The 25,945-nt window shown below is 54.5% G+C and overlaps 12 protein-coding genes across 12 annotated transcripts; 5 read left to right on the forward strand and 7 right to left on the reverse strand.

Annotated features, from left to right (window-relative positions):
- Positions 1–290: 290 nt before the first annotated feature.
- Positions 291–659, forward strand: CPAR01_08326 (uncharacterized protein; the record flags this gene model as incomplete). The annotated part of the gene is made up of 1 exon (XM_060492594.1): positions 291–659. One exon carries the CDS (start codon positions 291–293, stop codon positions 657–659), a length of 369 nt encoding a protein of 122 aa, XP_060348964.1.
- Positions 660–1,028: 369 nt separating this feature from the next.
- CPAR01_08327 (uncharacterized protein) lies at positions 1,029–1,598 on the forward strand (the record flags this gene model as incomplete). The annotated part of the gene is made up of 1 exon (XM_060492595.1): positions 1,029–1,598. One exon carries the CDS (start codon positions 1,029–1,031, stop codon positions 1,596–1,598), a length of 570 nt encoding a protein of 189 aa, XP_060348965.1.
- A 1,144-nt stretch (positions 1,599–2,742) lies between these two features.
- On the forward strand, positions 2,743–4,004 carry CPAR01_08328 (Hus1-like protein; the record flags this gene model as incomplete). The annotated part of the gene is made up of 4 exons (XM_060492596.1): positions 2,743–2,785; positions 2,908–3,004; positions 3,072–3,924; positions 3,978–4,004. 4 exons carry the CDS (start codon positions 2,743–2,745, stop codon positions 4,002–4,004), a joined length of 1,020 nt encoding a protein of 339 aa, XP_060348966.1.
- A 408-nt stretch (positions 4,005–4,412) lies between these two features.
- Positions 4,413–5,207, reverse strand: CPAR01_08329 (kinase phosphorylation protein; the record flags this gene model as incomplete). Its single annotated transcript, XM_060492597.1, has 1 exon — positions 4,413–5,207. One exon carries the CDS (start codon positions 5,205–5,207, stop codon positions 4,413–4,415), a length of 795 nt encoding a protein of 264 aa, XP_060348967.1.
- A 440-nt stretch (positions 5,208–5,647) lies between these two features.
- On the forward strand, positions 5,648–6,708 carry CPAR01_08330 (MED6 mediator sub complex component; the record flags this gene model as incomplete). The annotated part of the gene is made up of 2 exons (XM_060492598.1): positions 5,648–6,076; positions 6,157–6,708. The coding sequence occupies 2 exons, from the start codon at positions 5,648–5,650 to the stop codon at positions 6,706–6,708; spliced, it is 981 nt and encodes a 326-aa protein (XP_060348968.1).
- Positions 6,709–7,315: 607 nt separating this feature from the next.
- Positions 7,316–8,293, reverse strand: CPAR01_08331 (uncharacterized protein; the record flags this gene model as incomplete). The annotated part of the gene is made up of 1 exon (XM_060492599.1): positions 7,316–8,293. One exon carries the CDS (start codon positions 8,291–8,293, stop codon positions 7,316–7,318), a length of 978 nt encoding a protein of 325 aa, XP_060348969.1.
- A 619-nt stretch (positions 8,294–8,912) lies between these two features.
- Positions 8,913–10,155, reverse strand: CPAR01_08332 (short chain dehydrogenase; the record flags this gene model as incomplete). Its single annotated transcript, XM_060492600.1, has 6 exons — positions 8,913–9,087; positions 9,151–9,160; positions 9,202–9,306; positions 9,375–9,593; positions 9,664–9,957; positions 10,020–10,155. 6 exons carry the CDS (start codon positions 10,153–10,155, stop codon positions 8,913–8,915), a joined length of 939 nt encoding a protein of 312 aa, XP_060348970.1.
- Positions 10,156–11,150: 995 nt separating this feature from the next.
- On the reverse strand, positions 11,151–14,792 carry CPAR01_08333 (helicase associated domain-containing protein; the record flags this gene model as incomplete). The annotated part of the gene is made up of 1 exon (XM_060492601.1): positions 11,151–14,792. The coding sequence occupies one exon, from the start codon at positions 14,790–14,792 to the stop codon at positions 11,151–11,153; it is 3,642 nt and encodes a 1,213-aa protein (XP_060348971.1).
- A 652-nt stretch (positions 14,793–15,444) lies between these two features.
- CPAR01_08334 (uncharacterized protein) lies at positions 15,445–15,949 on the forward strand (the record flags this gene model as incomplete). The annotated part of the gene is made up of 2 exons (XM_060492602.1): positions 15,445–15,597; positions 15,659–15,949. 2 exons carry the CDS (start codon positions 15,445–15,447, stop codon positions 15,947–15,949), a joined length of 444 nt encoding a protein of 147 aa, XP_060348972.1.
- Positions 15,950–17,576: 1,627 nt separating this feature from the next.
- Positions 17,577–18,782, reverse strand: CPAR01_08335 (CoA-transferase family III; the record flags this gene model as incomplete). Its single annotated transcript, XM_060492603.1, has 1 exon — positions 17,577–18,782. One exon carries the CDS (start codon positions 18,780–18,782, stop codon positions 17,577–17,579), a length of 1,206 nt encoding a protein of 401 aa, XP_060348973.1.
- Positions 18,783–19,741: 959 nt separating this feature from the next.
- Positions 19,742–20,810, reverse strand: CPAR01_08336 (short-chain dehydrogenase; the record flags this gene model as incomplete). Its single annotated transcript, XM_060492604.1, has 2 exons — positions 19,742–20,242; positions 20,304–20,810. The coding sequence occupies 2 exons, from the start codon at positions 20,808–20,810 to the stop codon at positions 19,742–19,744; spliced, it is 1,008 nt and encodes a 335-aa protein (XP_060348974.1).
- A 1,341-nt stretch (positions 20,811–22,151) lies between these two features.
- CPAR01_08337 (vacuolar protein sorting-associated protein 1) lies at positions 22,152–24,501 on the reverse strand (the record flags this gene model as incomplete). Its single annotated transcript, XM_060492605.1, has 5 exons — positions 22,152–22,320; positions 22,377–22,461; positions 22,515–24,157; positions 24,240–24,374; positions 24,446–24,501. The coding sequence occupies 5 exons, from the start codon at positions 24,499–24,501 to the stop codon at positions 22,152–22,154; spliced, it is 2,088 nt and encodes a 695-aa protein (XP_060348975.1).
- Positions 24,502–25,945: the final 1,444 nt, after the last annotated feature.

Consider the following 25,945-nt stretch of genomic DNA (forward strand, 5'->3'; position numbering starts at 1 on the left):
GATGTCTCTCTCGGCAATCGCTTGTTCCAGGAAAGTCTGCCATGTCAAGCGACCCGGATCTCGTACTTCGCACCCATCCAAGTTCAAGTTCTGGTTCCGCATTACTAAGGCAGGCATTCGGCAAACGTGGGAATCAAGTGGCGATAAGGGGTGGCTAAAACTGCATTCATTTCAATGCTGAAATCAACATCAGCTGAACCTTATGCCGCCTGCCAACCTGCCTCACTTTGGTTGACTGTCTCGCTCCATCTCTGCTCTGTTTGGTCTGAGTTGGGGTCAGGCGCAACCACATGTCCGAAACAAGCACCGCTCAGGCGCCCGGTGTTTCCATCCTGCAGGTTTCTGCACCTTACCTAGCTTGGCCTGTCATGTTTCTCTCTTTCGCTATCGGAGACGGCGGCTCTTCTATCCTTTTTTCTTTTTCTTCTTCTGCCCCTCCTCAGCATGGCATCTTACTCTTGTTTAATGTGGTAAGGAGTGGGATGAAGTTGGTGGAGGTCAGCAGCACCGAAATGGTTCCTCCTCCTGGAGGACTGGGAAGAGGGGCACGCATTCCTTCTGACAAGCGTCAAGCGTCACACGCTCTCCAGCCAATGCTCCATGTTTCCCAGAAAGGTCAGACCAAGACTAAATGCCGCCAGCGCACATGTCAAGCATAGCCCAGCGAGTCGGCGGCACACCTTGTACTCAAGGTATGGCTCCGTGCACCATGCCTTTTTTCCTGAGAAAGACATGGCTGACCCGGCAGAGGATCCGGAACGGCCCAACGGCGGAGGTCAATGTCGAGCCATCCATCTGCAAGGCACGATTAGCTTTCCTAAAGTCAGTAGCTCTTCCTGTCCGGGTGTTTGTGTTCCTTTTCCCTTCTTTGTTATGTTCCTCATCGTCTTTGTTATCACTGTTCGACCGCCGTTTGGTCTAGCAACAAAGGCTTCGGTTAGTCCGGGACTCGTTTTCCTCTAGCAAGTTTTCTTGTTTCCGACGCTGGGTCTTATAGCGAATCTCATGTCCCTTTCCCGCTGGAGACGATGAACATTTTCAAATCTGTTATGCGGAAGCAGGAGATGGCTTCGAATCCCGCTGCCGACGACACCTGCTGCGCAATATGTTACGAAAAAGTAGGCGAGGCTAAGGAGGAGGGCGACAAGGAGGTCTGGCGATATCTCCCCTGCGGCCACCGCTTCGGCGGCGACTGCATACAACACTGGCTCGGCGTCGCCAGCGTCGATGAGCCGCACTGCCCCTGGTGTAGGGTGAGCATGCGGTGTGACTGTGGACATCCCGTGGTGCCGACGACAAAGGCGACGCGCAATTACATGTACTGGGGCTGGATGCCGTGCGAAATATGTCACACGCAACTACAACGTACTCGCAAAACATCCAAATATTTTCGCGGGCAGCTTCTACCGCGGCTCAACTCCCTCATCCACTCGCTCGATCACAACATGGCGTCCATTCCTCAAGAGGTGCCCAAGGAACAGGAAGAAACACCAACAAAAGAGCCTTGGGAGGATCGTGAAGTATGGAGGAGGAAGTGGACCGAACATTTTATCCAAGAAGATCGGAAAGCTTCTGGATCGAAATCGCCAAAGAAATAACACCAGTGGGTGTGGTTTCCGTCTCTTGGTGAGACCGGAGATACCAAGGTCGCGGGGCCTACCTAAGCAGAGACATGGCGACTTCTCTAGTGCTGAGAAGTTCGGCTTGACACCGCCGGCGTACACAACGATGAATGCACAAGGGAAAGGAATGCACGGCGATGGCTTCTAAAGGCCGGTAGACTATGGCACCATAGCAGCCGGTAGGACTGGCATTATGATAACCAAGCCAGGTCTCTACGCAATAGTTTGATGGGAGCATCATGACTTGGGCGAAGCCTCATCAGTCTTGTTGTAAGACAGCAGATGGTATAGGTGACGGATTTCATTTGTCCAAATACCTGTAATGAATTTCGAGCTTTTCACAACAATCTTAAACACATTTATCTTCTCATAGGGTATTAGAAATGAAACCTCAAGGCTATCTAGAAGTCAGCCTTTCTCGACAGACATGGACTGCTTCACGGTGATGCAAAATCACCCACCACCTAGGCTACACTCCACACCTGTCGACGTCACTCTGGGAGAGTCAACACACCCTCTGACGTCCATAGCATCCACCATATTCCCAGAGATCTTGAATTAAGAAGCGAAAGGGGGGAAAGTGAAGCCTATCGGGACATTATCCAACTGGCCGGCCCTCAAAAACGGTCTCACCCTCTCTCCCTTCTGCGCATCCCTGGGGACCTCAGGTGATGGCGGGGTAGGCGCGAACTGTGAATGGGGTGAGGTCTCCCAATGTGGACACGCTAGGCAGGGGTGGATGCCCCGCGCTAAAGACTCCCGTGCCGTTTTCTGCAGACCATCTTGCTGGCAGCGCCTGCAGTGCAGCGTGGCGGCAGGCATTGGCAGGCATGTACCACCTTTGCTCGGTGCCTTCTCCCTGCCAGTGGCAGCACCACGCACGGCGGCGTACCGCACACTGCAACGCACCTCTGAAAGGCAAGATCGCGTCGTTTCTCTTTCCACTTTACGCGTCTACACCAAAAGAGGTAATCAGCTCCCCCCCCCCCCCCATACCTCTCCGCCCGTACCTCAACTGCAGCCGGGTGTTTCTTTCTGCTTGTGTGACTCCCTTTATCTATAAGGTTTTTATTTACGGACGGACGGACGGCCATCTCGCTGAGAGATCGAGATTTCGAAAATGCGATTCAAAACGGAGCTCAAGAACATCCGTACCTTTTCCAGTGCGTTTGAACCCACAACACCCCAATCCTACCTACCTGCTTGCCGGCCGGCCGGCTTTGCTGCAACCTTGGGTTCCCTGATTGACTCTCTATTCGTTCCCTTTGCTTGACAGAGCTCACAGCTGCCCTCAACTCGCTCGAGAAGATCGCATGGGTTCGCCTAGACGATGAAACGGCACGCTTCACCGTCATTCCCGACACGGGTTCTCAAGTCTGGTCGTAAGATTGCTGCACTCTGACTCTGGTAGCGTCTTGAGAAGCTGTGGTTGCTGAATCATGGCTCCAGTTCTCTACCCATGGACTTCATCTTTGACAGCTACCACATACAATCGGCCGAAGACCACAACACCATCAACCTAGAGCTACCATTGCAACCTCTCCAACGTGCCCTACGTTCTGCGCTCAACAGCACCTCTGCCTCGTTGCGTCTCACCAAGAAGGATGGAGTCCCCGTACTGTCCATGACCATCACGACCACGACGAACGCCTCCTCGGGGTCAGGTCTCCCAGGCCGCAACGCCGCCTACGCCGGTCTTGAAAATGATCCTTTTGACGAGGACGACCAGGGGTTCGCCGCTGAGCATCTAGAGACTTCTCTGCGCCGCGAGCGCGAGAAGATCATCACCCAGGACATTCCCGTCCGGGTGCTGCATCCAGAGACGGTAGAGACAATCATGCAGCCCACGGTGCGCGAGACAGACGTGCACATCACCATGCCGCCTCTGCTCCAGCTCAAGGCCATCTCGGACCGCTTCACCAAGCTCGCGCTCTCGTCCGGCACAAACTCCCGCGTGAGCCCCAAGCTGGAGCTTAGCGCCAACATGTTTGGCAACCTGAAGCTGCGGATCGCCACCGAGGCCATCGACGTCTCGAGTACATGGTCGGGACTCGTCAATCCGGAGTTGGACCCCACGCAGCTGGAGATGCCCGTTGAAGAGCACCCAAGCGTCAAGTTTAAGGAGGGTGGCCCGGAGAAGTGGGCAACAGTGCGGGTAGATGGCAAGGACTGGAGCCGGGTGTTGAGTGTAGGGCGGCTCGAGGGGAGAGTCGTTGCTGCATTCGCAGACGACCATGCTTTGATTCTGTATGTTTACGTGCCGCAGTATGACGATGCCACGGCAGATGACGCCGTACTGACCGTAAGAGATCCCTTGCATGCGCTTAGGGGAGAACACTGGCTGACTACTCACAGTACTACGTAACATCGTTCAGCGCATGAGCTGTTTTGCGTTTTCGAACTTTCAAGGAGGGTACTGTAGTAATTTGGGACCGGCGTTCAGGTTTATGAAAAGCAGGAGCACTGAGGTAGATGTCGGCGTTTATGTGAGCCCCAGTGGCTGGGTGCAGACCAGTTTGAAGATGAGGCCGATACTGGGATTCTTTCTTCGCAAAGTCACTAGTCAAAGGGTCTCTACCAAGCCATAACGGGCTATGGATTTGCATATGGTGACATTGTGTATGTTATTCAAATGACCAGGCACAAGTTGCTTGCTGGTTCTCGTTTAACGCTATTTTGAGAGTGTATGTTCTTGAAAACTGTATAATGTGCTTCTTTGCGCAACAGAAGCGACGTGGGTATCATTGTTCTGTCTCTTCGGTCTCACCACGCTCACCAGTCTACCGACCTTTATCGACGGCGCTCATCCGGACTACGTCGGCGGTCGCTCGACCGCGGCCGCTGACCCTCCCTGCTCCTGCTCCGCCGTCGATGCTCTCTCGGCCCGCGCTCTCGCTCACCACCCTCACGGCTCCGGCTTCTCGCCTTACGATGATGCCGCCTCTCCCGTCCCTCATCACGGTCGCGATCCCTGCGTTCTCGACCACCGTGTTCCCGTCCTTCACCACGGCGATGGCGGTGCCTCTCCTCCCCGCGATCCATGTCCCTTTCCCGACTCCGCCTCCTCTCGCCATCCCTCCTCCTCTCTCGCCGGGGGCTACGACTCCGACTCCGCCTCCGCCTTCTCTGCCTATCCTCATCCCGATCCCTGCGCTCTCTCTTCTCACTGACAACGAGCCCGCCCTTGGCCCCTTCCTCCTCTACAGGCTTCGCATCACCAGCACCACCGATCCCCCTTGCCCCGCTCACCTCAACGGCATTCGCGCCGGACGAATCCCGCTGCGGCACAGGTAATCCCAGCGCGCGCGCGAGCGCATCCTCCTCGGCCTCTTTGATCTTGCGCAGCTCCTCCTTGCGCGCGCGCTCCTGCCTCTCTTGTTCCGTCTCGCCTTCGACCGCTCCTGCGTCGTCGCCGTCGCCCTTGGCGTACCAGTTGAGGTCGCGGCCCTTTTGCCAGCGGCCGACGGGGGCTTTGAGGCTGTGGCCGAGGTAGTTTTCGCGGTGGGAGGAGTTGGCGACTTCGTCCCAGCTGAAGTTGACGCCGCCGCGGGAGCCGGATTTGCGGACGCTCGAGAGGAGGTCCATTTTCGGGGGCGGTTTCGATTTGCTTTGAGTTCTTGATTTGGGTAGCGGTGCTTTGTTTTGCTCGTGATGAAATTGTTGGTAGGGGATTTCCTTTGAGTATTAATGGTATTTGATGGTGTTAGGTTTGACAATGGTCGTCGTTGAAGAGGCTCCATTCAAATTGAAGGTCTTGAAGCTTGAAGATGGTCGGCAGGCATGACTATCACGTGATGAACCGCCCCGCCCCCCCCCGCCCCCCGGGCAAAAGACCCCTGTCGATCCAGCCCCTGCAGTCGAACAAGCTCCGGGCCCACGATACAAAAGTTGGAGAGCTTCCACTCCGGCTCAAAAAGCTCCGCAATCCGCCCTCCGAACGTCACCCACGCATACCCAGCACAAAACGACTCGTCAACAACTCATTCGACATACCTTCCTCCAACGACCGAATCCCCCCCTCTACAATGGCCAACCCAAACGACCCGCCCCTGGATGAGATCCAATGGCGCGCCCCCGACATCGCGGCCTCGATGCAGGGCATCCACTCCAACAGCGTGCTCTTCTACTTTGCCGAGTCGCCCTTTTTCGACCGCCAGTCCAACAACGCCGTCATCACGAACCAGGCCATGTTCAACCCGGCCTTACTCAAGAACCTCGCCACGCGCGAGGCGTTCGAGAGCGAGCTCGACAAGATGGCCGGCCTCGAGTTCAGGGTCCTGCACGCGCCCGCCGACATGGTCATGGGCACGGGCGTGTGGACGATTGTGAAGCAGACGAGGCAGAAGAACCTCGACCGCGGGCGCATGGAGACGAAGCCATTGGCGTATTACTTTGTCGTCGGCGAGAATATCTATCAGGCGCCGACGCTGGGCGATCTTCTCAGTTCGAGGATTGTAAGTCCCCACTTCCCTCCCTCTCTCCCACGAGAGATAGCATTCTTCTTGAAGGATGATGGAGTCTGACACAATGCTAGGAATCAATTGCCGAATCAATGAGAAAGGTTCTTCCCGCGGCCGACAGCGTACGCAAGTGGACGCCCTCCCTAGGCCACGTCTACACCCAACCGACGGCCCCCTCAGCCCTCGCCCGCGCGAAAGATGGAGCGGCAGCGGCAGCAGCAGACACACCCGCCGCCGAAGGCGCAACGAACGGCAGCAAGACCTCGGCGGGCGGCAAAACAGGCAGCAACAGCAAAAAGGACTCGACGGCCAACGCGTTGGACAGGCTGGCGGAGGAGTCCTTTGCGATCCATATGCGCCACGGCGGCGACTACTTTGACGAGAACCCGATCACGGGCAGGCCCGGCGACTTCCACTTTGCAAGCACGGGGCGCAAGGACAAGATTGCGCCGCCGCCTCCGCCATCGTCGGCACAGCCCAAGCCGGTGATTAATACTAAGTTGGCGGAGGAGGCCAAGAAGGAGGGCAAGGAGGGCAAGAGTCCCAAGACGCCCAATGGACCGAAGCCGAAGAGAAAGAAGAGCAAGATTGCGACGCCGGCTACGACGCCTGGTCCGTCTTCGTGAGAATTTGCCCCGGAGGACAAAAAGTAAAGAAGAAGAAGAGATGGATTCGACTCACTCATAGCGTTTTGATTTAGTAATGATACCCCCTTTTTGCCTAGGAAAGCATGCCTTCTATTGGTTTTCTTACAGAGAGAAAAAGAAAAAGACAAAAAACAACAATGGTCCGACCGATCGAGGAATCGAACTTGGATCCCGAAATAGACAGGAGTCTTCACTGTCTAACCGGGGCCTCTGCAGCCCGATGAACCCCTCGACCATACGGCCCAGGTACTTGTTGTTGAGAGCTGGCGATGATTCATCGGCTATAGAGCCTCGCGGGTATCCTGCAGGTATTCCGAGGCGTCCCTCGCAGTGGATTGGGCTCGCGTACACTTTCCATCTCAGAACCTACCATGACCTGTGATCAGGAAAGAGGCGACATAAAGAGCTATAGCTAGAATAGGCATCCCCCTTCAGCCCGTCCCTCATATTTACTTAATGATCATACACAATTCAAGCAGAGATCTGACATATATGGAAATCTATAGTCTTCGGCGCTCTTTAGACCCCTAGAAAATGGTATCAAACATCATCGCTGAACTCCATTGAGCCTCTCTGAACCCCCTTTTCACTCCTCATCATCCTTCACCCACCCACTACTCTCCCTCAACCACGTCTCCCAGGTCTGCAACCTCGGCTCCATGCCCCTCAACATCGCAACATCAGCCTTATACCCTTCCTCCTCAAACCACTCCATACTCCTCCCGGCATCCTCAAAGGCCCACCTCACGCCCCAACCGACAACCCCCCACGTCCTCGGCATCCTCTGCCCCACGACCCTCTCAAATACCTCCTCCGCCTCGTCGAAACCGATCTCATCACCAGCGAGCCCCAGCGCCCTACCACCCCATCCTCCTCCTTCATCCTCAGTACCAGGACCTTCTATCAGCGCCCGAGCCGCAAAGAGCCCGATATCCCTCGCGCTAACAAGCTGCATCTTCCTCCTACCCGCCGGCATCGTCGCCCACAGCCCGCCCATGACGGAGCCCATAACCCCCGCCTCAGCACGGTAATTATCCATGAACCCGGCCGGCCTCAAGATCGTCCACCTGGTCTGCGTGCCGCGCGTCTTGTCGCGGAGGTAGACCTCGACGCGGTGCTTGGCCGCAAAGTGCGGCACGGGCGTCGGGTTCGTCCACGAGCGCTCGTCGCCCCCGCGGTCGACGCTCGAGAAGACGATGTGCGGTATCTTGTGGGCGATTGCGGCGTCGATGAGGGGTATGGCTTGCGCTTCGTCTCCGGGTGGGACGGTTACGAGGTAGAGGGCGGATATGTCTGGGTGGGAGGCGAAGATGGGGGTCGGGTTTTCGGGTGTGCCTTGGATGAGGGTTATTGGTGATGATGTTGATGTTATTGTTGAAGAGGATACTGATGGTTGACGATCTGTGAATAGTTTGAGGAGGGCTTGTGATTTGGGAGAGGATGGGGAGCGGGTGAGGGCGAGGATTTGGGGCGGGTTGGGGGTTGAGGCGAGGGCTGCGATTGTTGCGCTTCCCGTCTGGCCGGTTGCGCCGACGATGAGGATTTTTGGTGTTATAGATGTCATTTTTAGCGATGGTTATTCTGGATTGGGCTTTCATCTGGATTGCCTTAGATTGTTATTCCAATGTAGCGAGCGAAAGGCGTCTTACATATAGTATAGTGAGAGTGTAGATCATGGAGACTTTTCGGGTACTTTGACTGGCGTCGTATTGCGCTAGTCTTTCTATTTTAATACTAGGATAAATACCATGAGAAGATCATCGCCCGAACGTTGCGCAACAAGTAGAAAACGTTTCGGAGACTTTGTTATTTCGACTTTAGTGATTTTCTGCCAAGACTGCAACATTACGCGTACTACATTTCGCCCTTACTTCGACTTCGATACTCCCAGGACTTAGACAACACAGCCCCGAGCAATGGCAAGATGAGCGCCATGAGTTCACTCTGGATCGACACAAGTGACTGTATTTGTAAGTTGCCATTGCGACTTTCTGTCGACGGGCTCGAAACAGTGAGGTCTATTTTCCGATCTCAATCTGTTCGCCAGGCCTCTCTTCAACTGGCTTCTTCATGGCCAATCTTCTCTATAGGCAATTTTCCTGTTCCTATCTATTTATTTCTCTCGTTCATCCTCATTCTTACTATTCAAAAGGTTACACCAAGGGAGTCAATGAGGCTCGGGCTTAGTTGATAACGTAGCCGCCGTCAACGGACAACGAGGCGCCGTGGATAAAAGACGCCTTAGAACTGCAGAGGAATAAGACGGCATCGGCGACTTCTTGCGGCGTTCCTTTCCGCTTCATTGGCGCTACTGCGATCATGGGATCATCTGATGAGACTTCACTTGTCATGGGCGTGCTGGATTGTCTCGGTCAGTTCTCATGATCAACACCCTTCATCCGGTTTTCTCCCAGAACTTACTCAATGATCCCTGGACACACGCAGTTGACGCGGATATTATACTTTGCATACTACTAGCTGTCAGACTTGGAGTCTCTCGTCGTAGAAGGAAACCCACATCGATGGCATCGCTTCTCGTCATACTTAAGATAGCCGCCTTGGAAGCGTTGTAGGCCGCTATCATTGTTGTTAGCTGTGGTCCTTCAGACATGGAAATGAAAGAGGCATTCTCGGCTTGGACTCACGTGTCTCTGGCCGGCTAACCAGGCTGAGATTACTCGCAACATTGACAATGACCCCCCGGTTCCCTGGTCTGCCGTCGTGCGTCTTCATGGATTCCTGCTTAATCATATGCGTGAGCTCCGCCCGCGAGCATAGCCATGTGCCGCGGTAGTTGATGTTGGTGATCTCGTCAAACTCAGCGGGCGTCAGGAGGTGTGACGGTGCCTTTGGTCCAAACATGCCTTCAAGTTACCGTCAATAATCTTCCCGATATGCTTAGGGATGTCGCAAAACAATCTTGAATAGGCTCACCAGCACAGTTAACTGCATAATCGATCCGACCCCATTCCTCTACAACATTCTCCATACACGATGCAATGTCCTCGTCGTTGCGGTTGTCAATCTCCATGACAAAAGTGCGCGTCTCCCCGTTGGCCTCCCGGCACATGCGAGCCGTCTCCAGCGCGCCGTCCTCATCTCTGTCGAGCAGAGCGATGCGCTTGCAGCCCTCACGGGCGAATGAGATTGCCACCTGGCGGCCGATGCCTGAGATCACTCTGTCAGTCCCAGGCTTACATTCCATCTCATCCTCCCTCTCACCCATTTCTTGATTTCATAATTGGATGTTATGGCGTTCAAGAGCCAGAGATTTTGACGTGTGACCTTACCTGAAGCAGCGCCTGTGACCACGGCGACGCCTGAGAAGAGTGTCATTTTCATCTCAATCTCGCGGAGGGCGCTCATGCATTCGTCAATGAGGGCTTCGTTTTCCTTCCAGGTCGACCTTTGCTGTTGCAATATCATCGGAGCCAGGTCCGCAAGAGGGAAGGGGGGCTCTCTGTAAGTAACGACGGTCCTGTGACGGGTATGGGATTGCGTAAGAGCTCTCTAATCCACACTCGAGCAGAGTGAATCCCAAATTGAAACGGCTATGTAAACAAAAAATAAGTTTGGCGTATGAATCAGCAACATGTAAAGCTTGTTGGTCGTCGTCACGATAGTCGGCTATACCCAGTCTGCTATCTTGGGCTTCACTTCGGCTTCGTTCAAAAAGATTATAAATTTGGTATTCCTTCGATGAACGAATAGAATCGACGACAAATGACACTAGAACAAACGGAAAACGTCCTTCTCGAAGGAAAACGACAGTACAAGTCAAGTCTCGCTCGGGCCCGGCCACGGGTGTGCATCTGCAGCTTTACCCGCTTCACAATTTCCTTCGTCCGAAGTTCCCTTAGGGCCACCCGTGTCCGAGTGCGTGTGCCGTGTATTACTCGAGGCCTGAATCTCAGACTTATCTTCCCCCCCTCCCCTTTCATCCGCGAACGAGCCGGTGAAGACAGAAAGACGGAGAAGGAGGGAGGAGAACGCATGGTCCATACTGAGTGCGAAGAGAACCCCTGTGTCGGAAAAAGAAGGTTCAGGTTTCTGAACCGATTCAACCGGCCCAGCTCGCCACGTGTTTGGATCACCGGCCAGTTTTGACTCTTGTTTTGGGAGGTTTGGCATTCGGGCGAGGAGGAGTTTCCATCCAAAGGTACCGTCTCACCCGATTCGCTTACGTAGAAGCGGCTCTGCCGGTACGACTGGCGAAGGACTGAATCAGAGAGGGAAGAACTGACTCTAGTCGGCCCCGTATTGTAGTTTCGACTCATCGAGAGAAGCCGAATGTTTAACACCGTAAATCAACGATTCATTATCGCCGCCAAGGTGGAGATGACAGAGTAACAGTGAATGTCTTGTGACACATTCTATTCTTTTGAAAATATGCTTATACCAAATTTTGATTTCCCCGCGTTTCATTCAACAACCCATCCCTTACCAGCAACCCTGCGCTGCACGACCTTCTTCATCGGCAACGGCCACCCCTGACCACCGACCCCTTCGGCCCTGAGGTACGGCACAACCCACACCTCGCGCGCATTCGCCGTCGACGAGATCTCCTTGACCGGCTTCCCGTAGCTCACGAGCGGCGTGCCCTTGGCCAAGCTCGCGAGCTGCCCGCCCGTGACGTCCGTAAGCGCGAGCATCCTGGTCTTGGGCGTCTTATTCACGTCTGCGCCCTGCGTCGCGCGCTGAAGCTGCGAGTACACGACGAACTCGGGGCACTCAGCCGGGCTGAGGTGGGCGAGCGGCGACGTCGGGTGAATGTAGATGTACTTCTCCGCGCCGTGGCCGACGCCGAGCGGCGAGAGCGGGATGTAGGGCACGTCGATGGCGCGGCCGGGCTTGCGCGTCACCTCGGGCGGCACGGGGGCCTTGTCGGCGCGGAGGGCGACGTGGTCGATGAAGCCGGCGGCCACCATCTGCTTGAGGTAGGCGACCTGCTTGTCCGAGGGAGCGTCGAGCCGGTCCTGGTATTTGAGGTTCTTGAAGGCGGGGATGTTGGCGCGGAGGAGCTCGGTGATTTGCTGGCGCAGCTGCGTCACCTCCTTCATGACCTTGTACCGGACGAAGTGATCCTCGCACCACTTCTCCGTCGGGTCATGGGCGTACTCGCCGACAACCTGGAGGAGCTTGATGGCGTCGGACCTGTCGTCCAGGTAGCAGAAGTTCTTGTGCGCGGCGTTGAAGAGGCGCCTGATGTTGGCCTGGCGATCCTCGGCGATGATGTCGGCGGTGCGGCGGAACTCAGACTCGTCACGCGCCTCAAGAGAGGGGATTGCCTGGTGTTCCGGGACAAAGACCTCAGCGGCCGAGAGCGCCGCCACCATCATGATGGTATACGGCAGGCAGTCGTGCTGGTGGCCGACAAGGAGGATGCGGGCGAAGCGGGGCGAAAGCGGGAAGATGGACATTGTCGATCCGATTTTTGTGATTTGGCCTTCCGGCGCGATGGCCGAGAGGTAGGTGAGCAGCTTCTCGGCCTGGCGGAGACCCATACGGTTCGGCGGCGTCGGGAAGGGGAAGTTGACGACGTTGGAGAGGTTCATCGCCTTGAGCTGGAGCACGACGCCGTCGACGGGCATCCGCAGGATCTCGGGGTCCGTGAACTCGGGCAGGTCTCTCTCGTAGACGGCCGAGGAGTAGAGTCTGTAGCAGTGACCGGGCCCCGTACGACCAGCACGACCAGCGCGCTGACTGGCACTGGCCTTGCTGATCCAGCCGATTTCGTAGGTTTGCACTCCGCTGAAGCGATCGTATTGGCGTTCTTTGGACCGGCCACAGTCAAAGACGTAACGGATGCCCGGAATCGTCAAACTGGTTTCCGCAACGTTGGTTGCCAGGATGACCTGACGGTGGTTTTCGGGAGGATCCTCAAATACCCTCATCTGCTCCTTAGTTGGCAGGAGAGAGTAAAGGGGTAAGACTTGCATCTTCATGGGCCCCGTTTCTCCCTCCTCTCCTTCAATTTCGAACTCCTTGTCGTCCTCGTGCTCCATGTCCTCATCCTCATCGAGGCCGTCATCGATGTCGGCACCGATGGCATCGTCAACCTCGCCAAAGTCGATATCTTCGACTTCCATAGGCGCATCGGTGGCTGAGATCTGGACCTTGGGTGCGCTGGCTTCTGTGAAGCCACCAAATGCTTCCCTCAGGCGCTTGCTCAGATACCTAATCTCGTTTTGGCCGGTAAGGAACACCAAAAAGCCTCCTGGCGGTAGCTTCCGGTGACCACGCATAATCTTGTTAAAGGCCTCCTCGACGAAGTCGGACTGTGTCCGCCTTGCAAAGTGAATCGTGACGGGATGCTGCCGTCCTTCGACTTCAACCACAGGAGGCGGGGTGGGGAATAGTGTGGTATTGTTGGTCATGTCTTCGACTCTTAGCGTCGCGGACATGATGATGATCTTGAGTGGCTTGATCGAAGGATCGACCTTGTCGTCGCCCTTGCGAATATTATTGATACGACTCAGCATTCCAATGAGGATATCTGTGTTGACACTTCTTTCGTGGGCTTCGTCGATAATGATTGCCGAGTATTTCTTCAGAGAGAAGTCTTGCCCCATCTCTCGCAGCAACACACCATCCGTCATAAACTTGATGGCCGTCTTGGCCGAAGCTGTACCCTCGAATCGGATCTGGTATCCCACTCTGTCCGAGTGGTCGCCTAGTTCTTGCGCAACACGTTTTGACATGCTCACGGCAGCAACTCGTCGGGGTTGCGTGACGCCAATCATGCCCGGAGTAGCAGAGCCAGGAGAACCGTACCCAGCCTCGTACAAGAATTGCGGCACCTGAGTCGTCTTACCGGAACCTGTAGAACCGCATACGACGACAATGTCGTTATTGTGAATCATCTCCATAATCTTCTGTTCCTCAGCGACCACCGGAAGTTTCATGCGGACTTCCTGGATATCTGGCGTTCTCGTCACAGCAACCGCGTATGCCTTTCGTGCAAGGTTTGTTGTCGGCTGTAGTTCCTGAGGTAGTGGTTCCTGCTCAAGCGGGCGTGGCTCAAAATTCTCTGGCCTAGGAATTTCCAGTGCTGTGGAGGCCTCTGTTGTTCCTTCAAAACCAAGGGCTTCGTTTCTTTGCGCAAGAGCCCAAGCCTTGAAGGCAGACTGCCTTGTGCTGGTAGACTCTTCTTCATCGTCCTCGCTTTCGTCTTCATCTTTGTCGTCTTCCTCAGACTCTTCGGATCCTTCGCTTGATTCTTCAGACTCCTCGGCTGAATCGTCATCCTCATCGCTTGAATTGTTCTCTGCGTCATCGCTCAAACCATTCCATTCGTCCTCTGCATCCTTCGCTTTCTCCGGTTCAGCGATGGAGAATTTGGAGGTCACGCCGCCTCTCTTTTGACGCTTCTGAAGCACTGGTCGTCCTGAATCATCGACATCTAATGGACGCTTCAGACCAGAGCCTACAGATGCGGCGAGTTGCGGTTCCGGCTTTGATGCAGGTGCGGGTGTAGTTGTCGGTTCAGGTGCTGGTACTTGTGGAGGCGGTACTGGTGTTGATTTCGCTTTCGCTGCTGATACCGGCACAGGTGCCTTGACTACAGCCTTAGAAGCTTTCGGCTTGGGTGCCTTTGAAGTGTCATCTACGCTGTCGTCAGAATCCACCTCGGGGGCCTCCTCTCTCTCCTCATAAAGCAGCTCCTCGGCATCGGCGTCGACTGCCAACCCGGCGTTCTTCTCCCGCAACGCCCTCGTCAAAGCCTGGCGTTTGGACTCCTTGCCCTGGCCGAGAGTCTTGGTGCTCGTGAACAAGCTCGTGTCGACCTTTTGCTGCGCGAGCTTGGCGAGGATTTCGCGATTCTCATCTTTGCGAAGCTTATTGGTGATGTACTTTTCCAACCGCTTCGCCTTCTTGCCGCTGGCCTTGGCACCGTCTCCTTGCAATTCGGCCTTGAGCTGCGCTCTCTTTTCCTGGAGACGCTTCTGGTCTTCGGGGAGAATCTCATCCGCATTCGAGTCCTGGGGGATGATGCCGTTCTCCTTGGCCCTCTCGCGGGCGAGCACCTTGTGCTTTCGTTGCCTTGGGACGAATTTTCCCATTTTGTTTTGTGTGACAATGACAAGTTCGAATTTGTCTTCAATGCAGATCCTTCGTGGCGTGAGTGGTGCTGCTTTGGACCGAAGCAAAAGTCGCTGTTTCTTATGCGGCCTCTCACCTCACTGGGAAAAGTTTAGGTGGATGAGACTGAGATTCGTTGCTGATCCAGGTGAAATTAGATCAAGCCGTGGAAGCCTAGAAAAGCGATCGAATTTTGGAAAAATGCGTTGCAAAACAATTGTCAATACCGCCAGAAAATTGGCATTTTAACAAGGGTATCAAGATTAGGTGATGCACGTGAAGTAAAATCTCATGTTTCTCTCACTCAACGCTGAAGGTCGCTAAGATGCGCCGCCAAATTCTGGAAATTTTTGGATGGAAAAGGTTCTGCCGGGTTGACCGCCGGGTCTCTAGCTATTTTGGGCCTAGTGCGGGGCGATCCGCACCCCTGTCACCCGCTGCTGCGGGTTCGACGAGTCCCTCACTGGCTGCAGTCCGAGTTGACCTACAAGTCCAACTTGAGACTTTAATAAACGATCTACATCATATGCCTACACGATCAAATAGTAAAGTCAATTCCAAAAATCGAGAAGACTCGACATAAAATCATTTTACCCTCCCCCCCAAAGATACTATCTCGGGACACCCAACACGATGGAACCTCAGGGAATCAGAGAAGAAGCCTTCCCCGCACGAAGCAGGCAGGAAACGGGAACAGTAAACGGCGTCCCAACAGAAGTCACTTCAGTCTCCTTTTCCGACAAGCTCGTATTGACAATCTCACAAGACGGCAAGCTCTCACAATGGGTGCGTCCTCGAAGTTTCCCTGGGCTTTATCCAAAATTGATTTTACTGACCATTCTCAAAGATCCAAGTACCTTTGCAAGCTTCCACAGGCGGCATGGTTGACCTGAGCCTGCCTTCAACCAGCCGGGGCCTTCTCCCATCGGTCCACCTGACGCCCAAGACTCTTCTCGGAGGTGGAGGTGATGAGAGAGAAACTTTGGGGCAGCTCTACGCAGCACAGATTGCCAGTCTCATGTCCACGAGAGATCCCGAGGATCGCAGGACGCTCGTGGTGGGACTGGGGCTCACGAAGGTCGACACTGAGCGGGAAGCTTTTTTCGATACAGTCGAGTTGGTTCAGAAGGTTCTGTGAGGTACCTACCAGATAACGTGGTAAATATTGAATTGGAAAGCTGCAATGATGATAGCCGCTTCTGCAACTAGTCTCTGAACGGAGCATACGCTGGCTGAGAAGCATCTCGCTGATGGAAGTCGAATGCCCTTTGGTGAGAACCAAACCTCAATATCAGTATTGGTATGCCATGAAGGTATCGCACGAGGAACAAACAGGCCTCGAAATGAAGGCTGGGTTTATGAGTAGCTGGTATGATTGATATGAACTTCAAATTTACAGCCCGTACAGTATTGCCAGCAACACGGGCATGGTTCAAGTCTGAAAGCCGTAGTGGCGCCTCAAAACTCAAAGGCATCACCGGCTTCGTACAGATAGTATGTTTCATTCCTGAAGGCCAAACTATTCCATAGTGCAGGACGCTTCAAAACCTTGTTGACTGCGGTAGTCGTGATAGACGTTTTGTGTGCTTTCATCTGGTAAAGACTGGCACATAGGTCAACAGCTTATCTCTATGAAAAGTAGGAGATATTCAAACTACAGAAATAGAACCTGCTATGAACCGAACACCTCCGCCCTCTGTGACGGTACGTACAGTGTCAGGGTCAACTTGCTTTTTCCGCATCCACAGTGACAGCCATACTCGTGGCGGTGAGCCGGGGGAGACAGTCTGCACAACAAGAGACAACGCAGTGCTACAACACGCCTAGGACAAAGTCGGGCCACCACACCTTTCACCCACGTTCAAGTAAGGCTCGCATATGATAGGCGAGTCCAGAGAGATCCTCAGTCATGCCGGGGAGCGCGAGCCGTCGGGTTCCGACGGGCTGGATATGCAGACCAGACAAGATGACAGCCACCTTTGACATTCCCCGGGCCGGCACAGGCGGGAACGGCTTCCGGCATATAGACAGGTGCTGGCGGCCAAGGAAAAAAACACCTCAGACTACTACGTTCTCATCACCGACAAGAAGCAATGAAGAGGCAGTAGTGGCGGTCAGGGAACGGAACGGGAGCACGCAGCTGTTGGCGGCTGAGTGTGTACGAAGAGAGGCCGACGTTGCTCAAACGATGGTTCCCTGGCAAAGCTTTTCCTCTGATGAAGCAGGCTAAGCAGTATTTCATGCTTGACTTTCTTTTAAGAAACTAGAGTGTTCATATTCATTAGAAGTCACTGAAGACAAGTATTGTCATTCAAGAGAGCGTTGGTATGCTCAAGACCTTACCATACCTCGAAAGTATCGACTAATTCTCTGGACAAAGCAACGTTTGAGTCTTTGTATCTACGTGATACATAAAGCAGCTACTTCGTTCACAACCACGGACATGTCGAGGAAAGATCCCCCCTCGCCTCGACCACCGCCGAACCCACCACCAAGTCCGAGTTGAGACACCCTGTCTTCGTATCTCGGTTCATGCTTGGCGAAAGTTAGCACATGATTACATGCTATCGACATGACAAAAAAGCTAACATAAGGTTACGTAGTGACTAAAATATACATGGAAAGAACAAGGTCTTGGGTAGCAACTTGTTCACGTTGAACAACACCAGAAAACTTATATCTGATGGAGACGTGCTGGAATACCGAATACTCCAACAGTGATAGGCATACTTTCACAATATCAATCTTCAACACCGGGCAGTCTTTCATAGCCTAGACTTCTCTTTAAGCACCCATGTCCCCTCCCTAATCTCAAACTCTCTCCCCTTCTTCCATCCAAGCCACTCCTCGAGCGCCTTCTCACCACCATCACCAGGCGTAAGCGGAACGCCGACATACCCTTCCCCCTCAACACCAGGCCCCTGCCCCCGTCTCGGATCCTTATCCTCGCCGGCCGCCACAGCCAAACACGGCGTCTCTACCAACGTCACCGCCGGCCTTTGGTCACCTTCCCTCGCCGGCTCCGTCTCGAGCTCGTGATACTCCAACACGGGCGTACAACACGCATCCGTCCCGTCAAACACCTTCTCCCACTCCCCTCTCGTCCGGCTCTTAAAGATCTTGGTGAACAACTCCCGCAGCTCCCCCCACCTCGCCCGATCGAACCTCTCCTCCTCCCACCCCTGCCCCGCCAACCCGAGCCCCTTGATAAACGCCGCGAAGAACTGCGGCTCCAGCGCCCCGACCGCAAAGTACTTGCCGTCCTTTGTCTCGTATGTGTCGTAGTACGGACACCCGCCGTCGAGCATGTTCCTCCCGCGCCCGTTGTCCCCGAGCGGGTTCTTGAGCGCGAACCGCGGGAACGTGGCCAAGTACGCCGACCCATCCACCATGTTGGCCTCCACGACCTGGCCCTTCCCACCGTTCCTCTCCCGTGCCAGCAGCGCCATCAGAATCCCCTGGAACAGCATCGCCCCGCCGCCTGCGAAGTCGGCCAAAATGTTCCACGGCGGGTGCGGCTTCTCCCCGTCCCGGCCGAGCATGCTCAGCGCCCCGGACACAGCGAGGTAATTGATATCGTGCCCCGCCATGTCTTTATACCGCCCGTCCCTTCGGAACCCCGTCATGCGGCCGTAAATCAAGCCCCTGTTTGCCTTTTCCAGGACCTCCGGGCCCAGCCCCAGCTTCTCTAGCACGCCCGGGCGGAAGGGGTCGATGAGCACGTCGGCCTTTTCGGCCAGACGTCTGACGAGAGCGAGGCCGGCGGGCGATTTCAAGTCCACGGCGACGGAGGCCTTGTGGCGGGCTAGCATGTCTTCCGTCGGCAGGGGCGTGCGGCTTCCCTCGATGGCACGGTCGACGCGGAGGACGGAAGCGCCTGCGTCGGAGAGGAGCATGCCTGCAAAGGGACCCGGTGCGAGGCCGGCGAATTCGAGGACCTTGATGCCTTTTAGGGGCGGAGGGCCGACCATGGTTGCTGGTTAATTCACTTAGACGATGTTGAAGATGGTTGAGTGTAAGATGAGGATAAATGTAAGAAGATTTGGGATAATGACAAGGTCTTTATGTACTTGATTCTAAGTGACTTAGTACTTGTTTGTAATACTGTAAGAAATCTTTACGGATACATGTAGATGAAATTGTTGCAGAATTGTGAAATAAAGAAGTTCCGGTTGTGAGTTGTGACCGAGACATGAGCCCGGTAAACTTAGAGTTGGGGAAGCTCCCAAGCAGCCGAGGCAGTGTCCGCCTCTGAGCGGGTGGTCGGAGTTGCTGAAAACAAGCAACTCCTAGCACTGGCACCGAATCGCGGGGGGGACGGGACGGGAGCTACTGTGGGGTCGGTGAGCACCTCATTGCCGGCGCATGATGTACTCGGTGTGGGGTTCCTGAAGATGATGTGAGGTGGTTGCTTGAAATGGACTTGAACACAGGGCCGATGGGATGGGACGAGATTTCGTTGGCTCTCAAGTATTCCGTACTTTTATCACTTTTGAGAGTGCCAAGCACTCCAAAGTGCATATCCACAGGAGCAGCCCTTATTGAAGTTTATTCCTTCTTAAGTGGTGATATGTGATACAATTTATACAGCCCCTGCGTACCTATACTCTAGTGTCTAGGTAAGGTATACTTCTGTACATAAGATAATAGACATAACAACTATCGGAAAGAATTGATGATTTGGCAATGTAAGAACATTTCCTCCTTGGTACCTAGACATGCCTATCGTCCAAGATTGTAGATATCATTGACATGTGGATGTTTTAGCGCAGTATCCGTATACTCACATGAGAAAGTAGAGCGCTTCCTAACACTGCCCAGACAGCAATAAACATGACATATTCCCACCAAAAAGGTATCTTGCAAATTATTGTTCACGAACAGAACCATCGCACACAATACCATTCAGCCCAAGCTCCAAAAAGCGCACTCAAAGATTCATCGAAACGCCGGGATCAACTCCATTCAGCAGCTCCACAGTCTCCTCCCACACCCGCCCCTGCATCTGCTCCCCCTCCTCGCCCTGCATGACCTTCGGGAACCGCACGACGACGCAGTCGCTCATGTACCGCCCGTGGGCCTCCTCGCCGGCGAACGCGCTCGCCGTCAGGCACCGCGACCCGACCTCGGCCGACCGCGCCAGCAGCTTCAGCCCGACCTTGACGACGATCGTCAGCGGGAAGGGAATGTTGCGGAACAGCGCCGTCGCGCAGAGGCCCGGGTTCAGCGTCGTCACCTGCACCCGCCCCTTGCCAGACGCGTCTGCCGCGATGGCCATCTGCCGCGCCAGGATCACCTGCATCAGCTTCGACGTGTTGTACCGGTCCGTCAGGCTCTTGTTGGTGTTGAGGGCCTTGTAAATGTCTTCTTCGTTGCGTTCGTGGAACTTGGCCTGCGGGGCACGAACTGCGTGTAAGTGGGTGGAATCTATCTCCATGGCATCACACGCAGTTTGAGAGAGAAGGGCAAGAATAAGGCACAACAAAACTCACCATCTGACTCGCATCCGAAGCGACAATCACAATCTTGGGCGTAACATTATGCGTCTTGCCCGTCCTCCTCAGCACCGGCAACAACTTCAACCCCAACAAAAACGTGCTCAGCACGTTCACCGTAATCGTGCTCTCCCACCCCTCGGCGTCGACCCTCTTGCTCGTTGCGATGCTCGCGTTCAGCACCGCAAAGTCCAGCCTCGGCAGCTTGTCCGCGCGCGCCGCAAACTCCTTGACGCTCTCAAACGACGCCTGGTCCAGCGGCCACACCTCGACGACGCCGCGCCGGCCCGTCGTCAGCTCAATGTCCGTCTTGGCCGCCTCGCCTTTGTCGGTGCTGCGCACGGCGAGGATCACCTTGGCGGCGTTGAGCCGCACAAAGTGCCGCGCCGCTTCGAGGCCCAGGCCGACGTTGGAGCCCGTGACGATGATGGTGCGGCCGGCGCAGTCGTCGGATGGGTAGGGGAGCTTTTTGAATTGAGAGCGGAGGAAGTCTACTGCCATCATCTTGGCGGCTTTTTTCTTCTTCTTTTGCTGGTTCGTTCCTCACTTTAAAGTTTTGGAGCCCTGGATACTAAGCCTATTTCTTCGAAGAAACTCTGTAGCTGAATTTCTTACAGCACTTGATATCCGCGTCTTTCGGTTAATGACGTTCTGGTAAGTCGGTAGTTTGCAGTTGAATATGGAGCAATGCACGCAGAGAATGAACAAAGGAAGGGAGGTAAGGGAGGGCACGGTGAGTTTATCAATACCATCTCCCCCCCCCCCCCCCTCTCTCTCTCTCTTAGATACCTACCTTTACGGCCTACCTTTCCCCTTCCCCTCTCCCGACCTATCCGTCTAGACCTTGTCTAGACCACTCTCTCCCAGAGCTCAAGCTTTCCCATTCAATGCTGCGGGGAAGGGGAGGGAACGTCGAGACGGAGAGTGAGTGAGAGAGAGACAGAGCACGGAAGCTACCCTGATGCTTCCCGCTACCCGGGAAATGTTTCACCAAGCTCAGCGAGCAGGCATTGACCGACGTGGAACACTAACCTGCGCACTAGCGCGACGTAACATGAGGTGAAAAAGCCAAAAAGAGATGTTCGTTAACACGATAAGTAGCGAGTACGGAATCCGGGCGAATACCCGTGTGCATGCGTGTCTCCAAGACGTATCCGTACCTCTTCTCTGCACCCAATCTGCTCATCTCTTATGCCGTAGTGGCTGGCATCCGGAAGTATGAACGTTACTTTTATACCTATATCCGCCCCACGCCAGCTTTCCTTCCATACGCCAAATGGAATAACGCCAGGAGATCCTAATCTAGGTCAAGGTTTAGTTTGATTGCATGATCTGCCGGATCTTGGTCAATTGGAGTAGTCTTGAATCCGGAGCCAACGGCCGGCCAGCCAGATCCCTACTACGTAAGAGGGACGAACGTGCGTCTCGAAAGATCGTCTGAATGATGATCTGTAGAGCATGATTGATAACGCCCCCTAGAGTGTCGCAAACCAAGCACATGCCACGCGTCGCACAGGAACAGGAAAAGCGAATTGGGAACGTGATCTTTCATTGCTGCCTCTCTCTTGCTATATCCTCTTTGGCCATCTTGATTCAGTCATCATCACAAGAAACAAATGTATGCCACTCTCATTAAAGGACTATCACCGCAACCGCTGCTGTCCGATTGTCTACCGCCTCCCACGCCTCCAGGGTCTCCGCCGACGATTTTTGGGAAGATTTCACCGCCTGAACGCCGCGCTCTTTCTAGTTTTCGTGCCCCCGGAAGCATGGGGCGGCCAGCATCTCAGCAGGCAAAAATTTGAGTGCTCCTCAGAAGCCACTTTGTATGTCGTCTCGCGTCTCTTACTGGACCTGGCTGACAATCTCGCTGGCCTTGCCAAGAGACTCCACCATTTGCTGGCACTCCTTTCTTCTGCGGATGGTGAAGTCGCTCTCCTTGAGCAGGTCGTCCAGAGTATCGGTGCGGTACATGTTCTCCAAGAGCTCCTTCTGCATCTCGTCCTTGGTGAATCTGCCCTACTGTTAGCTGACCAAACCTCACTGACGAAACTTTGTGTATGTACTCACTGAACAAGGGTAAGCATGATGGCCTTGGGCACCATGTCGATCATGGTCCGCCTCACAATGTTGTAGTAGGAAGAGATGAGCAGCTCTGTGCATCATGGTCAGCGTTTTTTCGAGTAAAGTGAAACAAGGGAGACATACTGATGACTTCCACCTCAATGTTCTCGCGCTCTGACAGCGTTCCGGAAGCCTTGAGTGTCGGTGGAGGAGCCTCCATGGCTGCAGCCTTCTTCTTGTTCTTCGCGGCGAAGAAACTGCCAAAGAAGCCTCCGTTGGCGGCATCTTCAGGCACAACTGGGCTGGACGCTCTGGGAGTGCCTCCCGGGAGAGGCTTGCCGGTCTTTGGGTCAACCTGGACGGGCTTGGAAGGGTTGTAGCGCTCATTTACCATAGCCATAGCCCTGTGGCCGTTCAAGAAGTCAGGGTGGCCAGTATTGATGTAGCATGCCTCCATAGCCACGAGATCCTTGACCAGCTTGTTGGTGGGTTCCATGGCCTTCTTGAAGAAGTTGATGACCACGGTGTGAACCTTCTCCTTGAGGGAAGGATACCTGCGGTACAGCGCCTTACCCAGGAGCTGAGACAGAATGCGCACCAGCTCATCGTAGACGAGGGACACGCACTTCAGACTCGGGTCTTCCAAACGCTTGATTTGCTGCTTCACGATCAACTCGAAGGCAGTAGTGCCAACGAAGAGAGCCGGAGAGGAACCGGACGAGTTGTACAGGATCGTACGGATATCAACATCTTTAACCACGTCGAAGGGATCCACAGCCTTGACACCGTTGGAGTATAGCTCGTGGAACACGAAGCTGATTCTCGCACCACCCGACAATTCCGTGCTGGAAAGCTCTGTGTTGTTGCCGTCCAAGACCGTCCGCCACTCGTTTGTGAACTCGGTGATGATGTTGAGAACAATGTTTGCGCTGTTGCCCAGCATGCTAGGTCCCAAGCTGTCCAGCTCGGCAGAGTACTTTTGCAGTGAGCTCGAGATGCGAGCCTTGATGTCGGGCAGGGTCTGCTTGATGTGCATCATCAGAATGAGGTTGAGCTTCCTTGCCAAATAGGGAGTTCCGCAGTAAGAGCTCTTGTTCCTGTATGCCTTGTGGTTGTCGAAGAAGTTCTTCTCGTTCTCCAGGGCTGCCATAATCGGTTTCTTGTTGTCGATATCTCGCTGGCCACGGTTGACCACAGGGACGTATCCCAACCGCAAAGGAATAATGCGTCCAGCCAGAATATCAACTACATCAGTGCCCTCGTCCATAAGATCCACCTTGGTGAGAACACCAATCGTTCGCTGGCCCTCAGGGTCGACCTCGCGGGCGAGCTTGAGACCGTCGGAATTGGCAAGATCGATATTGGCAGCTGTGACGGCGAGAATGATGGCGTTGGACTTGGAGATGTACTTGAGAATCATGTCGCGGATCTGGCGCTCGATATCGCGGGGCTGATCTCCGACTGGCACTCTAGTCAGACCTGGCAAATCGACCAGGGTGAGGGTAAGAACGTTCGGGGAGTAAACTCTCAAGTTGATGGGAGCGGGTGAAATGCCGGCGTTGCGGCCGACCTTGGCCTCCGTTTCTCTGCTAATCTCATCGCGAATCTTGTTGAAGTCGTAGAATTTTTGGCCAGGGATATGGAGGAATTCGCCCCATTCGTCGGCGTTGGCCGCCTTGTCGGTGCTGTTTTCCACTTCCTCGACGCCATTCTGTGAAGTTGCGGGACGGTTGATGAGTTGCAGGACGAGGGGTCGACGGGTGCAGATCCCAGAGCCTCGGGGCAAGCTGAAAGGATCAAAGTTGTTAGATGCCTCGAGGGCTGGAAGACATGTAATTGGCGGGGCCGGGTAGTGGTTGTCACACTCACAAGTCTCTTCCTACGATGTTCTCCAAGACGGAACTCTTACCGCTAGACTGACTACCGACGACGACGATTTGAGGGAGATCGATAGGGTTGGTGACGCCAACTGTTGTGAAGACATCCTGAAGCTTGTTCACGAGGCTGAGGGGCAGCGCATAGTTAGCTTCCAAAGTGCATCGAGGGGTCGAGAGGTGTTGCTGGGTGTCACGTACGTGATCAAGGCGGGATCCGAGATACCACCTTGGCTGGAAGCGGGGGGTGCGCTCATTGTTGCGATGCGGCGTGGGACTTTGGGGAGATGCGGTGGTCGTGTGTTGGGCAGAGGAGAGGGTCGAGTCGAGGACAGACTTCTTTGTCGAGAGTAGTGTCGCAGATGGCTCCTGAATCGCAATACGTGGAAGCTCCCGGAAAGGGGGGTTGGGGTTCGAGAAGGAGGTAAGGAAGAGGGCGGGAGCGCAGAACAAGTCGAGGGCAGTCGTTGTACCACCTTTGTGTCGGCGTCGACGGGTATGTATATCAGCAAAGATGCGAGGTATCGTGCAAGTTGCAAGTTTGCAGGTGTTTTGGTTGAGGGATGGTGGGAGGCGGACGTCGCAAGCACCGGGCCCAGATCACAGATGTCAAGAGCCTATCCGTACTTGGTACATACGTTGTTGCTGCTGCTGTCCCGAGACTGAGAGTCCTGTAGGTGTGCCTAGGATCCCTGACGCACCAGCCACATGCGTCCGGTCCCCACCGGTGTCGTAGCCCCCTGTCACTCTGCCTACAACCAAAGGCGCAGCGAAACAGCATTTGGCGGGGCGTTGGGCTGGCAGGCGACCTCCCACTTCTCCCACTTGGGCACAGGTGTCACACGTGACGGGCTGGCCTTAGGAAGGTAGTGTACACGGCTACGCACACCGAGGACAGCTCCTGACACACCTTGGTCTCATGGGAAGCACACCTTGGGTACGCCGTACACCGCACTTCTCACACCTTTAGACATTTTGGAACAAAATGTAGGTGCCTAAGCGTACGTCACTTGTGCCACGCAAGTGCCAGACGAGTAGCATTTGCAATGATGTTTACGCCGGCGAGTAACATGGATTGCAATACGTAAGTATAGAGATGCTCAGAATTTAGTCACCTTCAACCAGTCGTTGCTCGTCTTGTTCCTCTGATTACCTATTACCTCCTGCCTGTCTGCCCAAGCAATGTCTGAAACCTAAGTTTTTCCGACACACCAAAGAATACATGCACCTCGGAATAAGCTGACTGTGAGCAAAGGGCAATATGTACCTCCAAAATCCAGTTCAACTGACAAAAAAGTAAAAGGGTCTACTGGCGCTTCCCTGGGAGCTTTGCTGCAGTCTATTGCCTGGCAATTTAGGTAGGCTTGAATCAACCCTCAGTCTTCTGCAGCTGGACGCAAGATACTGCAGCAATTTGCATACCACCTGGACAAGGGTTCGTTGCTTCAACGCCCGGACCGAAAAGACGAATGGCGATAAGGAACCGGTGAAGAGCTGGGCCAGGGCACTTCCACGAGGCGTTGATGCGTTGGAGACTTTCTGGCAGCTGAGGTGCGTTTAAGTGGCCGGCAGTGCGACATGCAACCTCGATCAAGACGGCTGACGGCAGACTGCATGTTCGTCCACACTTTCGATATGGACAATGCCTTGTGCCGAGACACTTTGAAAGATGAACGTCTCGTCATATTGACGACAGCAACT

This window comes from Colletotrichum paranaense (genome assembly GCF_030867605.1).
Source record: "Colletotrichum paranaense strain IMI 384185 chromosome Unknown Scaffold_6.1, whole genome shotgun sequence".
In the NCBI taxonomy this organism is placed as follows: domain Eukaryota; kingdom Fungi; phylum Ascomycota; class Sordariomycetes; order Glomerellales; family Glomerellaceae; genus Colletotrichum; species Colletotrichum paranaense.